Genomic DNA, 24,902 nt, shown 5'->3' on the forward strand with positions numbered 1-24,902 from the left:
ATTCTAAAGCCCTATTTGGATGGTAATTGTTTCTCAAGGGAACGTGATTTTCACCATTTACAGGGGGTAGCCAGTGATTTAATTGCCATCCGAGTCCAGGATGATGGTGATTTTCTCTCGCCACCCTCGTAAAAATCCCTGGTCAAATTACCTACTGTTTTTTGACAAACAAAGAGGTGATTTAATTGCCGTTCGAATCTACATCTCTGAGTTTACAAGAAGCTGATTCAAAATTCAGTGCTAATCCCTTTTTAGAGAATCAAAGCACGTAAACATTCGAAATTAGTCTTTATTATTGCAGCAACAGGTATGTAATACAGTTTTAAAATGTGTATTATAAACTGATATAAAACCTACTGTACATGGTATAATTATAACTATAACGCGTTCACAGAACTCACTCCTCCTCTTTGAATAGATTGCCATCCGAATCCATGAGTTTTATCACTGAGGTGATATGTAAATTTATTTTTACAGACGTCCACATGAGAAACAATTACCGTCTGAATTGTGCTTAATTTTAATTTTTGGGTGAAACTGTGGAGTACTGAATTGTTTTTTAAATAGGTATTCATCAACCAAAATACACAATGGACATTTGGATAATTCCTTCCAGTCTTTAATTAGACATAAATTTAATTCTTCAAATTTGTCCCTTTTGGCTATAAAAAAAATCATGTTGTTAACTTTTTCAACCTTACCTTATGTGTTGATTGAGGTTATTCTATGTTGGTTGAATTCCCATGCTATATAGTAATATTACTATAGGAGTATAAACCTAGTTAATCTGTGTTACAGTAGCCAAACAGGGTAATAGGAGTAATATTAATATATAGTCATACTGTCAGAACCAGGTGCTCCGGCCTAGGGGATGCGCTACATTAGGAAAACTTCAAATAATATCCACATAAAACTAAACATGAACTGATCATGCGACTTACAATCCAACATATGTGTTTTCATTTTTTATTATTACAATAAAGTTACTGTAAAAGTGAGTAGTTGACCTAGAAATGTGTCATTATAATTTCTTCTTAAACTTTTTATTGTACTATTGAATATTAACTGTTTAATTTATTTAAGACACTTTTAAAATTAATAATATTAAAAAGTCCATGTCCTTGTCTATGTACGTAGAGGTTATCTCATACTCAGGGTTAAAAATGGCAAACGTGAATGAATATATTGTTGGGTTCTGCTTCCATCTAGTGGTTTTAAGTTGAACTTCCAAAAAAGATATGAAAAACACTCAGCTGGTTCCTAAAAGCAGTTAAGGTGGACTGTCAACTTGAGGATTGACTGAAAACTATTCATTAGTTCATAATATGATGCATATTCATGTATAAATGAACTTATTGATATATATATATGTCACTTTTGAACCTGTACTACTTTTATTTTAAATATAGTTGTTTTATGTTTTATAAGTCCACATTCCATATCCATTATATTCCTCTTAACTCAGAAAACTTAGTGTTTGTACCCGGACTGCACCTTATCTTTGAAGCTCACTGGCCAACTAAATTAAATTTGATCTATTAAACGCGCGCGACACAAACTATTTCCTCCGAGATTAAGCGGTAATCCGCTCGTTATTAATTTTTAATTGAGGTTGATTGCACACATGAAGCGTTTGGGAGCCGGTTTCAGGAGCGGCCCAGCTGTCCCCCTCTATCTGAGCCGCCTGCGCTTCTTCCCCGCAGCCGAAATTTCAATCAGCTGGTTACCATCTCTTGTGAGGAGATTCATGTCTCCTGATGTCCTCAGTAACCTTGTGTTGAACTTACATATTACTGAACTTAATCTTAGTGTTTTAATGGACAATGCAAGTTATAGAAGCCACGTGAATGTAAAATGCACATATAGACTGATGAGAAGTATAAGATGACTAAAATAGGAGTCAGTAAAGAAGTTTTGGGCCGTAAGTGTTGTGCTCTGATGATTGATGATTGTGGCTTTGCTCCAGCACACTGTTGCGTACTAGATGTGGCTGAAGCAGATCAAATGGGCTTCAGGAAAGGGGTGGTCCTGTGTTGGAGCATATATAGAGAGCCGGGTCTCGCTTCTAAGACAGGAGGTCTGAAACTCGAAGAGACCGTGAGGGACATTCTCCAAGACCACTTTTGATGGTTTTGAAGACTCTTCTCGTGATTTTCAACTTTTAAGTGCTGCTAGATACTGCGTTCATTTGATTTATTTCCATTCGAAGACCATTTAAGCTTGGATTGGTGCCTATTAGCTACAGTTATTTTTTTTTATTTTTTATTTTTTTCTGTGATATTTGGTTTACCTGCTTTTGGAGTCAAATTCTCAAAGAACTGAAACTTTGTGACGATTTTTATTGGTTCCATCATTATTTTGTGTTTTGCCCCTAAAACCCCGACAGGAATATAATGTATTTTCTGCGTGTCATACTGGGTTTCATTGCAGCCCTGTGCGTAAACGCGGCGCAGAGCTCGTGGGAGGAAAGCACCGTGGTGCCGGTCCGGCTCGACTTGTACGACACCAAACCGACGCACACAGCAGACGCTCGAGAAGAGAAATCTGAGAAACGCATCTATCGCTTGGACGTCTTTGGAAATCGGATGGTGTTGGTGCTGGAACAGGACCATAACTTTTTAGCGCCTGGGTTTGTCTTCCAGATAGTCGGAAAACCGGAGTCCGAGGAAGTTGACAGCGCGGGAGAGGCGCGGTGCTTCTTCTCGGGAACCGTGAACGCAGAAGAACTTTCCGCTGCGGCGATCAATCTGTGCCATGGACTGCGGGGCGGCTTCTATGTCGGCGGTGAAGAGTATTTCATTCAACCCGCAAACGCCAGCGGAGAGGCTTCAGATGGAGACACTCATTTCATTTGCAGAAGAAAACGGGGGTTCTTAGCTGAGGAGAACGGTTCGAAGTGTGGGGTGAACGAGGAGGAGGAAAGGATCACCGAGAAACCATATGCAACCAAATCTGACACAGAGCCCATATCATCTGAGTCTAATGGTAAATATTGCAGAATAAAAGTTCATAATTATTGATCTTGTACTAGGAAAATTTTGTCATACTTTTTTATTATTATTTTTTTTTCAGTAATATTTCTTTAAACGCCTCTGGTAACCCCAATAAACTCGGTGACTCCGCGTCATTCGGTGCGCGCTGGCGCATGAGGAGCGAATTAAGCAGGTTAGAGAGTTCTGCAGTAGCTCATTAAACACCAAATCGCCCGGGATGTATATATGAATTTTTAGTTGGGAAATACATCACCTGCAAAAAGCACATATGTTCCGTGTGCCCGTTTAAACTAATCTTAATGGAAGATAGAACGTTTTTCTAAAGTGCAGATAAGCCGTCTCCAGAAGCGAGGTTGGGGTTAACTTGGAGAGGGCAGAAATCTCTACACATACGCAGGAGGAGGCAAGGGGACGTAGAGTTGAGGGTTAGGGGAGTGTGAGTGTGAGTGTGAGGCGGGAGAGAATGGGCTGGAGAGACGTGGAAGTTCTCCTCCTGGTACATCATGTTGCGCAGATCAGCACCAGATTTCCGCCAACAATTTTCGTGGAAGTGAGCAAGTTTTGGAGACGTAATTAGCAGGGCGGAGCAGAATCTTAGTCAAAAGAAGCAGGCATGCTCAGCACCAACTCCTAAAAGCGTTCTATCTTTTGAAGTACACGGTTCTCTGTATATTTTTCAGTTATAAGATACCATTACATTTTACTTTACTCTGTCCAGTCAACACTGCATTTAAGTTTGATAGCTTTAAGGCATCTTTATGGACTCATAAAAGTTGACACACATTTAAAATACAGCTCATAAGTTCCAAGAAAATAAAAAAATATTGATGACATCATCTTGTACTCACAGACTTACACAAATAAATGTCCAATAAAATGCACTGTAGAATAAAAATATACCTCTCCCTAATATAATTTGCCAGTGACTAGCAGTAAGTAGAAAAATATGGTTAGACCAGGCAAGCTAAAGCCTCTTGTTTTTTTATATGTATATAAAAGATACATAGTCATCATCATGATTTTTTTATAGATAAATAAATACAATTCTTTAAATACACTTTTCACCCTGATAAAGATTGAATCTGGTTTAGATTTCACTTTTTTAAAAATCAGTTGACTAATGGCTTTAATGATCTTCTCATCCCCCAGCACACCACAGATCTCGCCGCTTTGTGTCCACTCCTCGCTATTTGGAGATCATGATTGTGGCAGACCAGTCAATGGCAGAGTTTCATGGTGCTGGGCTCAAACCTTATTTGCTGACCATCATGGCAGTGGCATCTCGTCTATATCGACACCCTACCATTCTGAATTCGATCACTCTGGCAGTTGTGAAGCTACTTGTTGTTTATGATGAAGAACACGGCCCCCAGGTGTCCTCCAATGCAGCACTAACACTTAGAAACTTCTGCCAGTGGCAAAGACAGCACAACCCATCAAGTGACCGGCACCCAGAGCATTACGACACAGCAGTACTGTTGACCAGACAGGTAAGTTTCACTAAGTATACTACTCCTGGTCTGGACGACAGTAAAAACAAGCAATTATGTAGCATGGCTCATATTTATGAATGCTTTTCTTTTCAGGATCTTTGTGGAGCTCATTCCTGTGACACACTTGGGATGGCAGATGTTGGCACCGTGTGTGATCCTGATCGAAGTTGCTCAATCATTGAAGATGACGGTCTGCAGGCAGCCTTTACAGTCACGCATGAGCTTGGTAGGCACATCCCCATGTTTCTATATAAAAACTAAGCAGGTGCAGAGCAAGTCAATAATTTTGCTTCTCTTGCAGGTCACGTGTTCAATATGCCCCATGACGATGCTAAACAATGTGCTAGTGTTAATGGCGACCACTGGAGTGCACACATGATGGCCTCAACCTTGTCAAATCTGGACCAGCTGCAGCCCTGGTCTCCTTGCAGTGCCCTGATGGTCACATCCTTTCTGGACAATGGTCATGGTCAGTGTTTACTGGACAAGCCCCAGAAGCCGCAGCAGCTACCTCAGGCTCTGCCAGGTTCAGTTTATGATGCTAACAGACAGTGCCGTCTCACATTTGGAGAGGAGTCCCAGCACTGTCCTGACCTGAGCACCACTTGTGCTGCCCTTTGGTGCACCGTCACATCTGCAAATGGCTTGCTTGTCTGCCAAACCAAGAACTTTCCATGGGCAGATGGAACACCTTGCGGGTCAAATAGCTACTGTATGGCAGGCCAATGTTTGAGCAAGTCTGAGGCTGCCAAATATCAGGTGAGCACAATTTGGTGTGTCATTTGTTGTCATATGTAATTGATGAAATTCTGATTTGTGACTGATGATGGTTCTGTCTTGTCATCTTTAAGACTCCAGTCAATGGCGGATGGGGAACCTGGGGACCTTGGGGAGATTGCTCACGTACCTGTGGAGGAGGTGTGCAATACTCTTTCAGGGACTGTGACAATCCCCTACCCAAAAATGGAGGCAAATACTGTGAAGGCAAGAGAATTCAGTATCGCTCATGCAACACCGAGGCCTGCCCTGATAGCAATGGTATGGGATAGTCCTATCAATGTTCCTGCAACCAATGCGACCAGATGCAAGCCACATGATACTCAAATGTATTTGTTTGCACAGGTTTGACATTCCGTGAGGAGCAGTGTTTGGCCCACAATGACATCTCCTCTCAGGTGTCATTTGGCTCAGGAGAAGGTGTCGAATGGGTGCCAAAGTATGCAGGGGTGTCTCCCAAGGACCGCTGCAAGTTGGTGTGCCGAGCAAAGGGAACAGGTTACTTCTTCATTCTGAAGCCAAAGGTGAGTGTCCCAATTAGACAGACCCACCAAGTGTTGTAAAATCTAACAATGGTTTAGTGGATGCAAGTGTACTACTGCCAATATTTAATCTTGAGGTTCCTTCCAATACCTTCAGGTGGCTGATGGAACACCATGCACCCCAGATTCCACCTCAGTTTGCGTCCAAGGCCAGTGTGTGAAAGCTGGTTGTGACCGGGTCATTGGCTCAAATAAACTTTTTGACAAATGTGGCATCTGTGGAGGAGATGGATCAACTTGCAAGAAATTTTCTGGATCAATGCAACATGCTAGGTAAGTCTAAAATCTGCACCAAAGATTTCCCCAAATAACTCAAATTTTGATTTATACTAACCTTTGCTTGTTTTTTAACTAGAGCGGGCTACCAAGATGTAGTGACGATACCAGCTGGCGCCACACACCTAGATGTTAAGCAGCACTCTCTTGGAGGTCGCCGCCATGACAATAGCTTCCTAGCAGTTCGCCGGCAAGATGGCACGTACCTACTGAATGGTGACTATAAGCTGACTACTTTAGAAACTGACATATCTCTGAAAGGTGCACTGCTGCAGTACAGTGGTTCCTCTGCCACACTAGAGCGCCTGCGAAGCTTTGCTCCCCTTCCTGAGCCTCTTATTATCCAATTGTTGTCAGTCAGTGATTCCCCCCGACCTCGTCTAAAATACAGTTACTTTGCACCACGCCCCACCTGGTCAAAACGGCCATCCATTAATGTTATTAGTGAAGCAGAAGATGCTGAATGGGCCCTACGTGAGTGGGGACCCTGTTCTCAGACCTGCGGCGGTGGTTTCCAAAATCGGGACGTCATCTGTCTTGAGGCTTACGGCCGCCAATCAAAAGACTGTCCTGAAGAGCTGCGTCCTGCTTCGTCACAACCATGTGCTCTGCATGCTTGCCCATCCTGGTTGCTCGGTGAGTGGTCTGCTTGTTCCAAAACGTGTGGCAGAGGCTTCCGCAAGCGCCCACTGCGCTGCATCAGACATGATGGCCACACTTTGCCTAACGAGAGCTGCAACGCAAAAGATCGGCCACGACCTCTTCTTGATTTGTGTAACCTGACTCCCTGTTGAAACTGAACACTGAGGCATGAAACAACCTTGAAGTTGCACCTGGTGCTGACCAACACAGGTTTTTATATTCAAAGGGCCCAATATGACAAAGACTGCAACCAAACTTCTTTTAATGTTTCAAATCCCACCAATCCAACACTGGGTACAGGGCACAAAGCTGGCACACTGTGTACCTGTCTTGACAGCTGTGATGGAGGATAAGAATACGGACACCTCTGCTGCTTTGGATGCTGATGTCATGCATGTTAGATTTTGAGTGTGTATGGGTGTTTATGATGATAGGATGAATAATGAAAGAGTATACGAAACAGCTATGCATTTTTATCGTCTGTCTGAGCCGGACTAGGCAGACAGGATTAATTTGTCACAAGAGAGCATATAGGAACATAAAGGAACTATTGCCAGGGTCAAAAGCAGCACTGAAACAGAAGAGTTTATTAGTAGGTTCATATAAACGCCCTCTAGTGGTTATTCATGTCAAAGTTGCAAACGCTAACTCGGAGCACATATTCAACATATGCATTTTTCTTGCCAAAAATCAATGCCATATCTCACCTCAGCTAGGCACACATGCTGCTATTCAAACACCACAACAGTTAGTATGCATTTCCTCATAACTAAGTTTAACAATGTACATTAGATTTAAGTTTAGCTTCCTAGATTGATATTTTCACCATTTTACAAAGCCAATCAAGAGGGATCACATTTTTAACTGGGAGGGAGACCAGAGAGCAGAGGTTCTATACCTCAAGAAGAGAGTGTGTTTTTGCGTGTTTATGTATGTGCAGATTAGTTCTGTGTGATTGTATGGAGATATAGTGAGGGACTTCTCTCCTACTAATACTTCATAAGTATTCCTCTCCTGCCTTCTGAGAAGGTATCTTTGTAATGAGGTATTATGTTTCATATAGAATATTCAAAAGTTATTTATTTTTGTAAAGCCCATTTAAAATAATCTTGTTGCTTTTTTATAATTATTGTATTTCTATTTGTTATTTTTATTGAAATTACTGAAGGATGTAGATTATATTAGAGTATTTATACAATATCTATGAACTTAGGTTTATGAATAAAGTATCAAATTGATTTGTGGACCAAAACTGTTGAGATGGTGTCTTATTTTGGGTGTGGCTGCTGACAATGAAGGAAGCACCATAGTCTAAATCCTGGTTTGAGGACCCCTAGAGGTTCGTGAAGGTACTACATTATTTTTTTTATATTATATTACATATTACACATTGTATTTTTTCATGTGGTTACCCTCCTCTAGATGAAAGGAGCAACATTAACATCTGAAATCTGAACTCAAACTGTTGTTCACGTGAAAGAAAATCAAGTACATGCATACATCAAAATAAATTAAAAAGCGCATCAACATTAGATCTAGTCATGACAAGTATCAGTACAAACTGCTGAGTCTGTCTGCTCAGACATAATATAATTAGATTAATCATATTAATTAGCACTCCCAACAGCTGTTCAAAGAAAGCCTACATGACCGGCATATTCAGCACGAGAGGTGATAATCATATCACTGGTTATAACGATGAAGTCTTTTGTTATATAACAAGCTTTAATATTTTAAGAGGGCACCGTGGGGTAGTCATTATGTTACAAAGGTGGTTCAAGTGGAAGCTCATTCAATCCCCAGTCCTTCTGCTAAATAATACATAGAACCAACCGTTCAGCACACAGCAAAGCCTTTTATATTGAAACCTTTTTTTCCGACAGTCTGAAAACTGGTTAATACAACAGGTGGGAACAAGAAAGATGCAAGATGTAAATATTTACTTTCCCTCACATGTTCATATACAATTAACGTTCAAGCAAGGTTTTCAAAAAAATGTTCTCAAAACAGAACAAAAACGTTTCAGTGTTTAACCTGGGCATTCAACTAAAATGTTAAATGTTATTAGTTTCAGAATGCTCAGAGAACATTCAAACGGAACATTTCTAAAATGTTTGCAAATTATAAAATGTAATGTTCCTTTAACGTTCGCAGCTAGTTGCCGAATGTTCAGAGAACATTCAGAAATATTTTCTTTCCACGATTTTTGCTTACTGGTTTCATGTTAACATGTCAACTACCCAAATGCAGATTGATCGAGACACTAACTCGTGAACAACTATAGAGAACTTTATTTTTATTGTCAACCCATTCTAAATATGTGAATTCAAGACAGAAGAATTGTTTCTATAACAGGCCATAATTCACACCTATCTTTTCTACATATTAAGAAGTTATGAAGGTCTGAGGCTAAAAATTCTATGAATTCGTCTGAAGCACGTGTATTTGAGATGCTTTTGTTTACTCTCTCTTAGTGTTGAGTTCAGTTCAGGGATGATGCACAGAGAGCAGATTCGTGAAAACACGATTGAAAAGAAATCTAAATATAGACTTCAGGGACACTAGCGAGAAGATAAGGCAGCAATTTGGCGCTATTGAAAAGGGCGAAGTGTTCCCTGAATGAGAATGACCTGCTACATTACCGCTCGTGTGATGAGGAGTCGTGACAGCGGAGGCGGGCGGCGTCGAGCGGCCATGCAGTCTCCTCACAGACGCATCTAGACTGGCTCCCTGGCCTGCGCGACTGGGCAAAGTTTCTGGGGGAGGGGATCGAGGCGAAGAAAAGAAAATAGCGCAAGGAAGAAGTTGAAGACAAAGAGGAAGGAGTCAAATGAGAAGTTCTGCCTGAGAGACTCGTGGAACACGTGGAGCGTTATGGATAAAATAGTTTATTTTAACGCCTGAAAATCAGAACGCTTGACAGTCAGATCAACAAGAGTTTAGTCAGATTTAAGACGTGACAGAATGAAAGATAAACTGTGCAAAGATTAAATAACATGTGAAAGTGGGTTAGTCGTGTTTTGCCAGGGATCTTAACAAAAAAAAAAAAAAAAAAAGTACCGGAACATTATGGAAAATCCGAGGACAGCGAGTTCCCAGAAGAGTTGGAAGTTCGTGCGGGACTCTCTGCTGCTTTGCTTCTTTGCCGGTAATGCATTTTTATATTTAAGAGGAAGTAAATCAGTTAATCATTTAACGTAATCGATTATTTTATTAAAATAAACATGCAACAAACAAAGCTTATTTACGTGTTTTCTAGTAAATTTCCATGGGGTTCAGTTTTCTTTATTTGACTTACTTGAGTTAATTAACAACTTATCGTGTCTGTTTAAAAAATAATGAATTTCGCTCAGTGTGTGGTATGTTTTTTTTTAACCATTGTAATAAAGATAACAAATGTAGCCCAGACAGCAAGCAGTGTCGGCCCAGATCCTGCCCGAATGGATTTCACGCGGGCCAGATGGGCCGGATCTTGGCCAACACTATTGCTGTCTGGGGGGGTTATAAAAGCGTTGTGAGAACGTTGTTTTGAAATGTTTCTAAAACGTTGACGTGCAGTTTTCTTGTGATAAGAACGTTAAGTTTAAAATTCTACTAACTAAATTTTCTCCCAAAATATAACATTTTTTGAAAGTTTATTTTAAATGTTGAAATAACGTTAAAATGTCCATGATTCTCGTGATTATAAATCTATTTAAAGGTAAACATATATATATATATATACATATACATATATATATATATATAAAACAAATACATATTACGTTCAAGTACAAATAACATAATAAGAACGTTTTTACAATGCTGATCTTTAAGAACGTTTTGTCTTAACATAAAAAAAAAAAACCCGACAATGTTCCTTGTTAGCTGGGAATTTACAAACAAAGAACAGTTACTTTACCTATGGGATAACTAACAATTTCTCTGTTGTCTTTGTGAGAGTTAGTTAAAGACTTTTACTCAACTTTTTGACACTATTATATATATAACATGCTAATTTTACTGCCATGTTTAATGCTACCATGATAATGCCATGGTATTCATTGACATACATAGGAGTATTAAGAAAATATCATGGTAAATGGACACTATTCATTCAGTACCAGACTGGTATCATCATACTACACAATTCTGGAGTTTTTCGATTGACCTATCCATACACACATATTGGAGGGAAGTGTGTGTGTGTGTGTGTGTGTGTGTGTGTGGAGTAACATTTAAGGCACCAGTTCTTCTAAAGTGTCTTTGTCCCAAAGGTGTATACCGACAGGACCCAGAGGTAAAATGAGGGCCTCTAGGGGACCACCCAGTTTGCAGGGTCCCACATTTGCTCTGAAGCCAGATGCAAACAGACGCCACTAAAATTGAAGCCAAATTTGGGTGGTTCAGAAGAAATAATTACACCAATTATACTGTGATGACTGCGGGCAGGACGAGATAGCGCTGTAATTGTGTACCAACCATTCTCACGCTTGAGCATGAGCTTGAGATACATACATTAAAAGGTTTTTAGTCCCAAAACAGTTGTATTTAGAGCTCTTTTTCAAGTGTGTTATGGCACAAAAACAAAAGTTTTAAGGATAGGAAGACAGTCTATTCGAACAGACTTGCATCAAGCAATATGCTGCATACACATTACAGCAGTCTAAATTCAATCATGAAATGTGTTGCAAAGCACTCTTAATCACAGATTAATAGCATTTGTTGGCAACATAAATCCAACAGGCGTGTTTGGTGCATTAAAGAGCTCTGAGCAAGAAGAAACAAATGAGAGCTGATGATTCTTTCTGCAGGATCAGACTCGTTTGTCAGTGGCAGGATTGATGGGAAAAGACGAACTCAGCCCTCCAACACAGCACTAGATACTAAGACATACTGCAGTCTGCATGCATAGAGGCCGAGGTTTTGATCATTCTGGTTGATTGGTTTTGTCTCGGTGCATGTTCCTAATTTCAGTGCACGCAATAATGTTCTCAAAGTGTCTTTCGTCTTTACAACTGACAAGTCTGAACAACTGAATATTCCTTATCATTATCTGTCTTGTTTTGCACTGAAAATATCCAAACATTTTAAAGTGCTTCACATAAAATATAAAAAAAAATCATAACACATGATGTAGACATAAAATTTACAATAAAATGGGAAAAAAATATTCAAATATGATCATATAAGCAAATATTCTTATTTATTCTTTATTAATATTTTATATCAGTCATATTGTGTGTGTGTGTGTGTGTTTGTGTGTGTGTGTGTGTGTGTGTGTGTGTGTGTGTGTGTGTGTGTGTGTGTGTGTGTGTGTGTGTGTGTGTGTGTGTTGGTAGGTCGTGGAGATGCTCAGTGCGACAGCTGTATTGAGTACTGCTGTGATGGGGTTCCTCCTTTCTGCTGCTCTTACTATGCGTATGTGGGAGACGTGCTCTCGTAAGTAAACACACATACACACAGACATACACACACACATGTTGGGTTTCCATGTTTTATGGGGATATTCCATAGGCGTAATGGTTTTTCTACTGCATAAACTCTATTTTCTATCCCCTAAATCTACGCCTAAACCCACCCCTCACAGGAAACTTTCTGCATTTTTAGATTTTCAGAAAAACTTAATTCTGTATGGGAAGTTTGTTTCTTTATAGGGACCAAAAAAAATGTCCCCACAAGGACAAGAATTTTGGATATTGCCATCTTAGGGAATACCTGAACCACACACATGGTCTCTCACACACACGCATGCTTTCAAAAGAACACACACACTCTCTTACACACACACTTCCTCACTACTGCTGTTTTACTCATGTAAAACATCAGCATTGAGTTGACCTCTGACCTCCCCTTCCCCCACACACAGCTGCTTGTTCACGTCAATCTGAAATCCAACCCACATCCCATAATCAACGCTTGTGTAGAATTACATCACGGAATGCTGATGCCATTTTACATGATACAACTTTTTTTTTTATGACTACACTGGTGTTCAAGTTATAACTTTTTTTTCAACTGCTAACAAGTGTTTACCAATATTAAAGTACTTTTTCTAAACTCTTAACACAGCAACACACCTACATCATACAATTAGCCAAAAAGTTCATTATCTGGCCATAAAAACATTTTGTTAAATAAATACAAACTCTACATTTCAAAATGCTGAATACCTTTTTCTACATACCTCTATCAAAACACAGCAAACCCAAACATTAGCACTACTTTTGTATCCAACAGGAACTTAACAGTCATAGCACAGTGACTGACAAAATACAAACAACTGATGGCTTTACAAAAACTGCATTACTTGTCATGTTTCAGTTCTACCCACATATAGACAATATAAAAATCCATTGTTTTTTGTAATTTTAGTTACCTTCAACTGAAACCTATTTTACATTTTTAAGTGTTGAATTTTTTTTATTCTTGGCAACAAACTGTACTGTCTAAAACTGAATGAGTCATTACTTTATTTTTTATATATGTATTTAGCAGATGCTTTTACCCAAAGCAACATACAGTGCATTCAGGCTAACATTTTTTACCTAACATGTGTTCCCTGGGAATCGAACCCACAAACTTGCACTGCTAATGCAATGCGCTACCACTTGAGCCACAGGAACTTTATGGCAGAGATACTCAAATCTGCCTCCAAGTTTAGCTCCAACCCTGATCAAACTCGCCCTGCCTGTGATTTTCTAAAGATCCTGAAGGCATTGATTAGCATGCTCAGGTGTGTTTGATTAGAGTTAGAGCTAAACTCTGCAGGAAAGTGGATCTTGCGAGCCAAATTTGAGTATCTCTGCTTTATAGAATGTCCATTGCAAAAAATAGGGTCCTCAGAAATTCAGTTGGAACCTGGATTTTAATTGTTTTCCAGTGGAAGAGGGGACTATTTTTCCAACTGAGACTGGAATCAGCTATTTCTATGATCTGTTTCGTAAAAATACTTATGAGTTGTTACAATATTTTATATAGAGACAAAAGAGTTTTTGACCTGGAAGTTTGAGGTTTGTACAAGTTTGTTGTGTAGTTTTGAGATTGTTTATAGTTGTGAGAAAACAGTGAATTTTATTAGATATATTTACACTATACAAAATTGCAAGGGGGTACAAATAATTTATTTCTTCCTTAAAACATTGAGATTTGATTTCTGAGTGAACAAATTATGTATAAATGGTTTTACACATGATCAGTGGATGTAGGTAACCAGTAAATAAGTGTTTACTGTAGAGAACTGTTTAACGTTTTGCTAAAAGTTGGTTAATATGTGTGCAGTTTTTCAGACTTGGTCTGAAGATCACGTATATGAATTAAAGCAATTAAAAAAAACGTTGATAGTTTTCTCAAACCGCTAGAACAAAAACATTATATTTATGTTTTTTTTTTAGTTTTTTAAACATTTTAGTTGGATATTCATCTAACATTTATGTTAGTACTTGTTTCGTGACGTTTATAGAACATTCAAAAGTAACTTTCCCATAATGTTTGCAAAGTGAAAAAAAAAATAGAATGTTCTTTTAAAACATTTTAAAAGCTGGACTTTTCGAACATTCAGGGAACAGTCAGAAGTAACGTTTTCATAACTTAATGGGAAGGTATTTTTGTTAACTGGCCTGGGCTTTTGCTGTTTTTTAGATATTTCTCATAGTAATCTCACATGTGAGCATCTCAGATCCTTTGGTTGGACCTTAACTTAACCTCAGGGCATCGTTCTGAACTCATGTCTCTACACTCCTACATTAATCCAAACAAGAAATCACAATCGAAAACCAACACATTTGGTCTTTTGTGCCAGAACAAAGACGTGTTTAGTCAGGTGCCTGTTCACACAAGAGACGGATCACTGTAGACTCACAAATGGATGGGATCCATCATGAGGTAAATAAATATGAGCATGGGTGGTCTGACTCCACAAAAACACTGGATCAATGTACATATTGAGTTTATTATCCTGCTGTGCAACAGATTAGCGTTTGCTAAACTAAGCATCACTACAAGTGTATTGTATGTTAGTCTCAGTTTCTGCTGATGGTTTTGTTTTTTAGGGGAACGGCCATCTCAGGGATCGTGTTTGGTGTGGTGTTTTTGATGGGTGCAGTGGCCGCCATCTTTCTGTGCATCTGTATGTGTGTGAAGAACGGGCGTGGGGCGAGAGTGGGCGTCTTCAGCTCATCATATATCAACACTGTGACTCAGGGTTACCCAGGTAACACAACAACACACAAAAGCCTTCACACAGCGCACTAGAGCTGACTAACTAAAACCAGCGTGCTGTCAGACACAAGGGATCATTCTGAGTGGATTTTGTCAGTTATAATGAATGAATTATATTATTAGTAACATTATCGATTTCATTGCTCTGACACTATCGGATGAGAATAAAATTTGAGCTAAGTAATGATACTTTGCAACATCAAACTGTTATTGAACTGAACTGAATCAACTTTGAACTTATTAACTGAATAAACATTGAACTGACTAATGAATGATAATATTTTCTATAGAGCTGCTTTTGAATTTCTTTCATTATAGATTAATTTCGCAACATTAACACTGACTGTTTCCTGTTTATTACTCTAAAGCTGCTTTGAAACAATCTCTGTTGTATAAAGCGCTATAGAAATAAACGTGACTTGACTTTTTATCATTTTCAATCACTCACAATTTGCTTCCAAAATTTGTTTCTTAAACAGTATTTCTGTATTTCTTTTGTATTTTATGGATATTAATTGTAGGCCTATTTATTTTAAATGGCAAAAAACATATTTACATACACAAAATATTTAAATTTACCACAGGGTTTCTGCTGGACTTAAAGTTCTTAATTCACCCTTCCACCAATCACTCTCAAATATGCAAATATGCACCCTTTGGGGTCTTCAAACACAAATTTTGAAACACACTTTGAAAGGGTACCGTCCCAGTGACAGCTTTTGTACCTTTTTTTTCTCCTTAGAGTGATTACAGTTTTTTTATTCGCTTTGGTACTATTTTCACAAGCAAGGTGTACATTTTCACAACTCATAGTACTAATATCACAACAGATCATCAAAAGTGCACTTTTTTCAAACATTTCAGCATATTTTCGATTGTGTTAGTACAATACACAAAACCACAAAGTATCCTTTTCACAACACAAAATAAGTGTTTCATCTTTATAAATGTTTCATTCACAGTAACCACCTTTCATAAATCTCTTCTCGTTCAGTTTAATACATTTGTCTATTATTATTTAATCCAACTGATCTTAATGGTTAATCACTGAACCGTTTGGTAAACCTATAGATTTTAAATTGGTTTCTCAGCAATATACAGTATATGGATTTTGAGAGCTACAGAAATAAAAATGCGTGTTTGTACGAACATATAAATTATGTGTAACCACACATGATGAATACTCGTTATTGCTAATTGATTTCACATAGTGGTAACCACAATTGGTCACTATATAAAAGTGGGGGTGTAAACACTGGCAATTTCTTTCAACATGGAGCAGGATAGACAGCAAGGAATAGAAAGAGCTTGTGGAAAAGGGATCCATCTCCATGTGCGCAGCTATCTCTGAAGATGGTGTTGTAGGACGTAGGCCATTACTTGGCTCCTATAATGCTGCACATCTTATTGAGTTTCTCAATGAAATCCACCACGCAGAGGTAGTTCAAGCTTGGTTTCAGGCCCATCCCCGATTCATGACCCTCTACCTGCCTCCATACTCTCCTTTCCTCAACCCTATTGAGGAATTTTTTTCAGCAAGGAGGTGTAAGGTCTATGATCGCCAACCCCTTGAGCGTGCTACCCTCCGTCAGGCCATGGATGATGCATGTGATGACATCAGTGTAGTCCAATGTCAAGCATGGATTCGCCACGCCAAAAGGTTTTTTCCAAGGTGCTTGAACAATGATAACATTCATTGTGATGTGGATGAGAATCTATGGCCAAATGCTCAAGACAGGCTTGATCCAAATTAATGTAATGTGTGCACTAAATGTTATGTTTTCTTCTCATTTAGTTACATTTCATTATAGAAAGTATACTTATGTTACATTATATCTGAAAAATAAAAACTAATTTGCCCAAATTATTGTAGAGGATGTCTTCATTGATCCTTCACTTGATTACACATAGGATGGATATTTTGGAAATTATAGATTATGTAAATGTTTGGTAATGTATTAAATATATTGATATACCAAAGCAAATAAAAAACTGTAATGCCTTAAATCTATAAAGTAGAAAGACTTAAATTCATAAAATCATGGCAGAAAATGTATATCTCCCTCAGTGAATTTTTGTTTTCCAGTACAAATGTCTAAACATCCTTAAATCACGAACAGTGAAGATGTAAAATTTGATTAGAACAAGAACAAATATCTGTCAGTGGTGAATGAAAACTTGTTTTCCCTTTGATTGATGCAGGACAATTACATTTACTGTAAGATAGATAGATAGATTTATCTTAAAATGTTTAGGAAGTCTTTATTCCAACACACAGGTAATCCACAAACACAGGGTAGAGTTGATGAGACCGGACAAAATGAACTGAAAAAGAGACTTAAATATAATTACCGGCGATACTGAAGTGATTAATGAGTGCACTGCTGAACATAATGAGTGTCCGTGACAACAAACAAACTAAGAAACCATGACATTTTCCTTCAATGTATTCAAAGGTCTTGACCTTAATAGAACCTGCAGAAACAACCTTCTGACCTTATTTTTTTCTGAAATTACAAACCTTTTACCAATATTAAAACGAAAAAGCTGACATATTGTATCACCTATATCAGTTATTATAAAAAGTTGACATATTTTGAACAATAAAACATGCAAAAAAAAAAAAAACGTTTATATCTAAATTAAAAATATGCATAATACTATAAGTTCTGTCTTATTCTTCTCAGGTCCTCCACCTCCTTATAGCTATGATTATGAGATGTATCCTCCTGATCGATGGCCGCCTCCATACACACCAACTCCACCCAGAGTGGCAAACTACTCTCCACCTCCACCTTATCCAGGCTACAGCCGCAAATGAGCCTCCTAATGTGCCTGATTCTGAGAGGATGAGCGCTGCACTCTGAAATGCACACAATGAAGACCAGTGCTCTGTCAATAAAGCAGGGATTTCCACTCACTGGAGCAGCCGCAAAGATGATTCTTACATGGGATTTGACTGTTTTCCTTCATGCCATGGACATTTATGGTCTCACAAATCTAAAGAACACTAATAAACGTTATTAGGCAACAGGAGACCAGGACAGGCCTAAAAACTAAGATCAAAAATGTGATTTGGTAAATGTGTTTTCTTGTGATGCGGTTTGTTCAAAATCAGTGTTATTTCATTATGTCTAATTAGAATACAGTGAAATTAACTGTTAATATGGGAGTAGACTTCATATTGTTGTACAGAGTAACATTATATTCTTATACCTACAATATGTCTGAGCGTCTTGATTACTGTTGTATTAATTATATAGGAAATAATTTTCTAAATGTATTTATTAATAGAAAATTGAAAGAGCAACTTGTTTTTGCAGTTGGCTACTATTATAACATACCAGGTGTTGTTAACTTCTCAGAAAACCACTAATTGTGTCCAAACAGCAAAGCATTAGCTCATTTTTTGTCTATTTTTACCTTTCATAATAAAACTAAAGGCTGCATGCTCGTTCTTTGAAATGTGGTGGATATGCTGTTGCACAGTTTGTTAGTAAAAAGGGTTTATTCATCGTGGCCTTTAAAAGCAGATTTGCACACATATCCCCCAAAAAACTACATTAATATATCAATTGATTTCATTCAGCAAACCTTGAAAATAATTCATATAGAATATCGCACTGTCAATTAAATTATTACATGAGAATTTACTAAGCCATACTAATATTACAGTTATACTAGTGTTTGATGAACGTCCACACGGTGGCAGCAAATAATAGAGATGCGCATAATTAAATTCTCCAGTTTGAACATAATCTAGATAACATTTTTTTGTTTATTTATTTATTGTATATAAAATAAAATGCATGTATTACATGAGCAATAGTAATATGGTAAAAAAAAATAAACCTACTGCATTAAAATATTAATATAATTGAAAAAAAAATTAAGCAACAAAATATAAACACTGACTGGAAAACAGAATAGCTGTCTGAAGAATAAAATATTTTTGTCATTATTCATAAGACAAAATGCTAAATTAAAATAATAATAATAATAGTGACAAGCTGGAATGATTTATGTAATTAAAAAAGGCAAATACATATAAATTAAATTATTAAATATATTTAAATGTAATGTAAAAAGAAGTTGGTGTAATCTTTGATTTTATTTGAACTGTAGTCTCCTGTGTTTTTAGTGTGCGTCAGTATTCCTGCTCCCCCTCCCTTCATTCATCCTCGCTGTCCGGTCAGGTGACGCGTCATCACGGCCGCATCGCATATTCGCATTCTTCTCAGCGCTGACACGGTTCACACACCGACATTTTACACCAGACGGATATTTACTCGATACAGATCAACGCTATTTGTTAGAAGCACGGAGAAGAGGAGCAGAATGGGGTCGAGAGAGGTTTTCATATTACTGATGGCCGCGATATCGACGGTCGCTGTTGAGGTAAGAAATCGACAAAACATCAAAGACGACGAAGCGATTCAGTGTAACGATAAGCATCATCGAACGGTAGATAACCTACACTAGAACAGCTGCACTTCGATGAAACTAAAAACAGCCTCGATTATAGCTTTAAAACCTCCGTTTCCATCCAATAAATCGCGACGATATATCTATCTGTTATTTATGTCGTTTCTAAACCAGAATGAGGTTTAATATTTAACGATTGTGCTTTTGTTTAGAGTCATATAATGCCAACGTTACATAAGGAATTTCGTTTCCTCGTCCTATGTAAAGATTTTTTTTTCGGTTACATTAGTAAATTCTAGCAAACATAGGTGGAAATAATAGCTATAAAGTTATATACGCGTTCTGCAGATCGCTGTTAGCCTGTGAGTGAGCGGTGTTTTAAATCCGATATGGAGGATGAACAAATACTGTGTATCAGATCCGCTAATTAAAATTAATAATCAAAGTGTCAGGCTGAGCTGATGTAACGTTAGTGAGTGCTATAATAATGTGACAATCTCTGATTCACTGATTCACACATTTAACTTTAGTCGCCTTTATTTATATGAGATCCTAATAAGTTCCTTCCGGATATTCTGGAACAGGGAAATATGAGTTTGTTTCATCCTGCAGGATCTCAATCCGAATGATAATTCACTTTTACCCGAGATTTTCATCGAGTAAATCAGGCGTGTTGTTGTCACTTGGTGTGTGTGGAGAAAATTTATTTTTCTGACGTCGGAATGCGTTTGTTCCTTCCTCGGCTTTTATGAGGAAATGTTTCTTTAAACCGTGACTTCGTTCCGCTCCGTTCCCTTTAGAGGAACGCGTCGTCTGTGAATGCCCCCCAAGATGGCGGCGAGTCACCGCAGAGGCTGAACTCAACGGGATGGAGACCGTCTGGAGCTACATTGTATTTCGAGGAACTCGCTATTTTTAAACACTAACGATATGTTTAAGTTTCTTTTACTGTAAGACACATTGTGTCTGGGTTGGTCTTAGCCTGTAATTTTCCACCCCGTAGTCTCCATTGTATTCTCACCAGTCCCAGACTTTTAAAGAATAAGGTAGCCTACTGTGTTTTTTTAGATATGCACCATGGTATTTTTTTTTTTTTTTTTTTTGGTTAGCATTGGTGTACCATGCCAATATGTTATGATATATGAATATCATAGTCATTGGTATCAAAATACCATGGTCTAATGTTTTTTTTTTTCTGTTTATTGTGTTGCAGAATGAAGATATTGATTGGCTATTAGTAACAGTGTTTAACTGCTTTCACATTTGGTGGGTTGTGGTTTTGTTGGTCTGTAGAAATGGAGGTTTGTCAGATGTCTCACACTCATGGACGAACGTTAAAGCAGAGAGACTCAAGGCTGTTTCAGCTGAACTCAGGGACATATCCCGTATACTACAGTATTGGAACCAGGGCTGGACCTGCCGGAGATATTATAATACATGTCAGTGTTTATATATTTTTGGCTAATAGCCTGTTTTACAACCAGATGAACCATCATTTAAATTCAATAGTCAATAATGCCAGTGTTTATTTACAAGAAGCAAAATACAGTAAAATCCTTGTTGCAACACGCATGCTTCGTTTTCCCATCCACTTTTTTTCACTAAATGAATTTAAAGATTATTTTAACATTTGTGTGATGTTTAGGGTTATACACAGTCTTTGCAAACTTAATGGATAAATAAAAAGCGTTTGATTCTTTATTGTCAGCACACCCATCACAAGGATATTGTGAATATTTGATATGGCCTTATGTAATATAACCTGATTGAAGGACAGAGTTTTCATCTGTACCTAAACATAACATAAACGTCATATTGCTTGTTCTCTATTGTTTGTGCTCCAATTATCCGTGGCTCACAATGTTGTCATCTACTTTTATTCACAATTGCAAAGGTCACATGGTGCACACTGGTATGGCAGGCATTGAGAGGCAAGCTTTCAAACGAGCCGCAGGTTTGTGTTCTGAATGAGAGGCTTTGTTGGCTGTAACATGCGTGTCAGCAGGTGAGCGATGCACAACAACAGCTTGTATAATCAGGATGAGTTTGTGCAAAACCTACCTGTAGGGCTGGCCCATAATCATCCAATATTCATGATAACATTTCAAGAACTTTACAAATTTAAGCCACAATATTTCAATGATTTGAATGTGTTTTTTCATTTGGGTGTCGCAGGTGCCGTTACACCAGTTTCAGATTTATTAACAATCTCGTGTCCAGTGAGTATGAGTGCTTTATTTTTGAGATTTCAGTGAATCATTTCACTGTCTGTTTCAATGAATCAGTTCAACACTCTTATTTAAATTGTCGAAACTTTTTGTTTGCATTATCAACCAGAAATGTTCACAAAAATCTCAATGACATTCTTTCCATGTAAGACAGTAATTGTTTATTGCTGCATATGATTAAAAATGAATAAATATTATTCATTGTTAACAATTAAAGGTCCAGTAAGAGGTCTTGGAAAATGCTAACTTTAGCCTGATAGCACTAAAAGCATACGTTCCACCCTCCCTGCAAATCGCCATCCAAAACCACGCCTCCTGAATGCATGATCCTGGTCATTTCCACAGAGACAACATTACTACAATTAGGGCTGGGCGATATATATATAAAAAAAATGATATCTCGATATTGTCAAAATTTGTACGATATTCGATATATATCTCGATATGTTTGCATTTGCATTTAAATAATAAAAAATAAAACTTGATTTTCTTTTGCCCATTAAAAAAAAAAAAAACTATTTAGATTAAACAGCTAATTTAAGCAGTTAAAAAATCTAGACCAAGAGATCACTTACTGCTTTTTATTAAATGAATACATGTAGGCCTATATGTAACTGAAGCAGTGCAAATTAAGTAATAGTTACAGAAAGTGCATTCTGTCAACTTTTTAGTGCATGCAATTCACAATTTAAACTATGCAACTGGGATAAGTATTTTATTTTAATTTTTTTAACAAGTTTTTAAGCTAAGAACACAAGTCTGTCAACTGTCTGCGGTTTTAAGAGAAGCTCTGTGGCATGAAATTATGTTCCTACTGACACTAAAAACCCTCTTAGATGGGGAGCTAGTTGCTGAAGCACATAGCTATTTCTTATATATAAATATATATAAATGAATACCAAAGACTTTTGCATTCTCTCTGTCTATATTATGGAAACTGGTAAACATATCAGTGAAATTCCCCAATAGTAATTCCAAATGGCCATAGCCTATGTTTCTCTATTCAAACATCAGCGGTCGAGTAAGTGCATTTATTTTGCGATCACAAATGCAAACAATACAGTTGAGATCTCACGACAGAACACAGACCGGCTGAACGACGCTTTCATTAGATCGCTCAATTCCAGCTTGTTAGTGTTTTCAGATTATCATCGCTCTTCCGCAATGAGGAGTGAGCACGTGCGCATGGTTGCCAGATTGCTTAAAATAAGCAAACACCGGGCAGAAAATGTATCCTTGTAACAGTGGAGCTCTGATTCTGAGATTTAAACTCTTGTTATCTGGCAACCGCTATCATTACAGCTCTCGTAGTAGAGGGGCATAGAGCAGTCAGCAGTTACAGGTTCCTTTTTTGGACATTCGGCGCGTTCTTTTGGGAAAGTATGCTTGAATTTGAAATATTCGATATTCCCGATATATTCAAATTGTACATCGTCGTCAAAATTATTCCGATATTATCGCTAATATTCGATATATCGCCCAGCCCTAACTACAATATATCATGTGTCATTCACCGGTGAGAAAACTTTATAGTACAGTTAGTAACAGTACTCCAATACCGAGGAAGGAAGGAATTCCTATTCTTGCTCTGTCTGCACAGAGTAAGTGAATGCACTGATGACGTATACGGTCCGCACGAATGATGCGCAGAGGTATGCTAATGTGTATGTTGTCAGGCAGGTAGGAAAGCCTATCATAATGTTGGGACCGAACATTTTGATTGGATGAACATTTCTTGGTCCTACGTCTTCCACAGAATATATAAATACATATAAATACATTCAGACCACTTAACTTAATGATTACTATCGGGAAGTGAAGAGACTTTTCAACCAGCATAACAAAAAATGCTTCTCAAGACAATCACCTATTGCACCTTAATTTGTGTTATTACTCAGAAATGTTCACAAGTCTCAAGGTTATTATAAGCTCCTTCCACACAGTAATACCAGTAAATTGCCATACAGTAGCGACTTTACTGGTAATTACAATAATGAACTGTTCACACAGACAATGATGTCGTCTCCTTTTACCGGTAAAACACCTTTCAGTTTCAAAATACTGGTAAATTCTGTGACTTCATTAAGCAGAAATTACCTCTAAAAGGCTGCGCTTCCTGGTGTTATGTTTGTAAACATGGAGGGGCATATTTGGTCAGTGTTTTTGTTGAGGTTTTCGTTTTTGTGTCAAATATTTACATTCACACAACTGCTTTAGCCAGAGACTTATATTTGACGACTTAAATCTGAACTACACCGCGCAGAGTAAATGCGTCAGAAAGTTACGATTGGCCACAGTAGACGTCTTACGTCAGTGCATTCTGAGCTTGTACGTACTCATACGTTAATCTTCATTCTGCGTTCACACAGAGCAGATTACCAGTTATTTACTAGTAATGGTATTTACCAGTATTTTTGAAAATGTCCTGTTCACACATGATCTCTAAACGGTAATATACAGTAATTTATCAGTAAAAGTAAAATGGGCTATTGTTTAGTAAAACTGAAACTAAAGTTAAAACCATAAAAAATATATTATATCTTATATATATCTTTACTAGAAATAAAATATAAATATGTTCAGCAAGTTGCTAAGGCAACATTTCTTATTTTAATAATAAAAAAAAAAGAAAAAATCTAAAATTTTGTCAAAATTTAAACTACTAAACATGACAAAAACAATAAAATGACTAAAACTTTAGCTAAAATTTAAATTAATATAAAAAATTCAGATGACAAAATCTAATAGTATCTCGGTGATACTAAAATAACACTGATCTCCCAATTGCATTTTTCTTATTTTTAACATTTTGTAGGAAAGTATATGTACATAAATATTGCTGTTTAATGATGCATATAAATAAAAAAGAATACATTTGAATTGTCATGAATGATTCATTTGCGTTATCTCTCAGTGATATCTTTTAAATAAAAACATGGGTAAACATTATTGTTGCTGCTTATAAATGTGTGGAATACAAAAAAAAAAGTATAAATAATAAAAGTTTAGTGGAAAACTGCTTTTAATTTGATTTTATTGTATTTTCATGCATTAAATGCCCTTTTAAGAGCAAATATGTAAATAACGTCATAGATCTTGCAGTAATGGTGAATTTATTCATTTGGCACATTTAGTTCTAATGCATAAAATGCAATAATTAAAAAAAAAAAAAAAAACACTGAAAAACAGTTTTTCTTAGCAAATTAACTTACATTTTGCTTGGTGGGTGATATATAAGGATACACCAGTGGGTATTTAATTTTCTTAAGTTCTGTTTTTGCATTGTTTAATCAAGATTTATCCTTTTTAACAGGACTGTTTTGTTAA

The 24,902-nt window shown here is 37.3% G+C and overlaps 3 protein-coding genes across 5 annotated transcripts in view; all 3 read left to right on the plus strand.

The window, feature by feature from the left end:
* The first annotated feature begins 2,087 nt into the window (after nucleotides 1–2,087).
* Nucleotides 2,088–7,962, plus strand: LOC132142420 (A disintegrin and metalloproteinase with thrombospondin motifs 1-like). Its single transcript, XM_059552272.1, has 8 exons — nucleotides 2,088–2,985; nucleotides 4,143–4,483; nucleotides 4,580–4,712; nucleotides 4,788–5,245; nucleotides 5,338–5,524; nucleotides 5,609–5,787; nucleotides 5,903–6,078; nucleotides 6,161–7,962. The coding sequence occupies exons 1-8, from the start codon at nucleotides 2,394–2,396 to the stop codon at nucleotides 6,873–6,875; spliced, it is 2,781 nt and encodes a 926-aa protein (XP_059408255.1). The 5' UTR covers nucleotides 2,088–2,393; the 3' UTR covers nucleotides 6,876–7,962.
* A 1,427-nt stretch (nucleotides 7,963–9,389) lies between these two features.
* Nucleotides 9,390–18,387, plus strand: LOC132142422 (cysteine and tyrosine-rich protein 1). Of its 2 annotated transcripts, XM_059552274.1 has the most exons (5): nucleotides 9,390–9,871; nucleotides 11,517–11,625; nucleotides 12,045–12,144; nucleotides 14,754–14,914; nucleotides 17,610–18,387. In XM_059552274.1, exons 2-5 carry the CDS (start codon nucleotides 11,610–11,612, stop codon nucleotides 17,741–17,743), a joined length of 411 nt encoding a protein of 136 aa, XP_059408257.1. In that variant the 5' UTR covers nucleotides 9,390–9,871; nucleotides 11,517–11,609; the 3' UTR covers nucleotides 17,744–18,387. The 2 variants fall into 2 exon arrangements, with proteins under 2 accessions (XP_059408257.1, XP_059408256.1); XM_059552273.1 differs by lacking the exon at nucleotides 11,517–11,625 and having other exon boundaries at nucleotides 9,391–9,871.
* Nucleotides 18,388–19,109: 722 nt separating this feature from the next.
* appa (amyloid beta (A4) precursor protein a) overlaps nucleotides 19,110–24,902 on the plus strand; it is a 31,000-nt gene continuing 25,207 nt past the window's right edge. Inside the window, exon 1 of one of the 2 annotated variants that reach the window (XM_059552288.1) lies at nucleotides 19,110–19,320. In XM_059552288.1, the coding sequence (XP_059408271.1) occupies nucleotides 19,261–19,320 (60 nt within the window). In that variant the 5' untranslated portion in view covers nucleotides 19,110–19,260. The remainder of the gene's footprint in view (nucleotides 19,321–24,902) is intronic. The other variant, XM_059552287.1, reaches the window with a different exon arrangement.

This window comes from Carassius carassius, chromosome 6 (assembly GCF_963082965.1).
Source record: "Carassius carassius chromosome 6, fCarCar2.1, whole genome shotgun sequence".
Taxonomy (NCBI): domain Eukaryota; kingdom Metazoa; phylum Chordata; class Actinopteri; order Cypriniformes; family Cyprinidae; genus Carassius; species Carassius carassius.

Coding starts and splice junctions, on each gene's coding strand:
- LOC132142422 (XM_059552273.1), top strand. CDS start 9,793: ATGGAAAATCCGAGGACAGCGAGTTCCCAGAAGAGTTGGAAGTTCGTG. Junction 12,145..14,753: donor TATGTGGGAGACGTGCTCTC/GTAAGTAAACAC, acceptor TTTGTTTTTTAG/GGGAACGGCCATCTCAGGGA. Junction 14,915..17,609: donor TGTGACTCAGGGTTACCCAG/GTAACACAACAA, acceptor TATTCTTCTCAG/GTCCTCCACCTCCTTATAGC.
- LOC132142420 (XM_059552272.1), top strand. CDS start 2,394: ATGTATTTTCTGCGTGTCATACTGGGTTTCATTGCAGCCCTGTGCGTA. Junction 4,484..4,579: donor CAGTACTGTTGACCAGACAG/GTAAGTTTCACT, acceptor TTTTCTTTTCAG/GATCTTTGTGGAGCTCATTC. Junction 6,079..6,160: donor GGATCAATGCAACATGCTAG/GTAAGTCTAAAA, acceptor TTTTTTAACTAG/AGCGGGCTACCAAGATGTAG.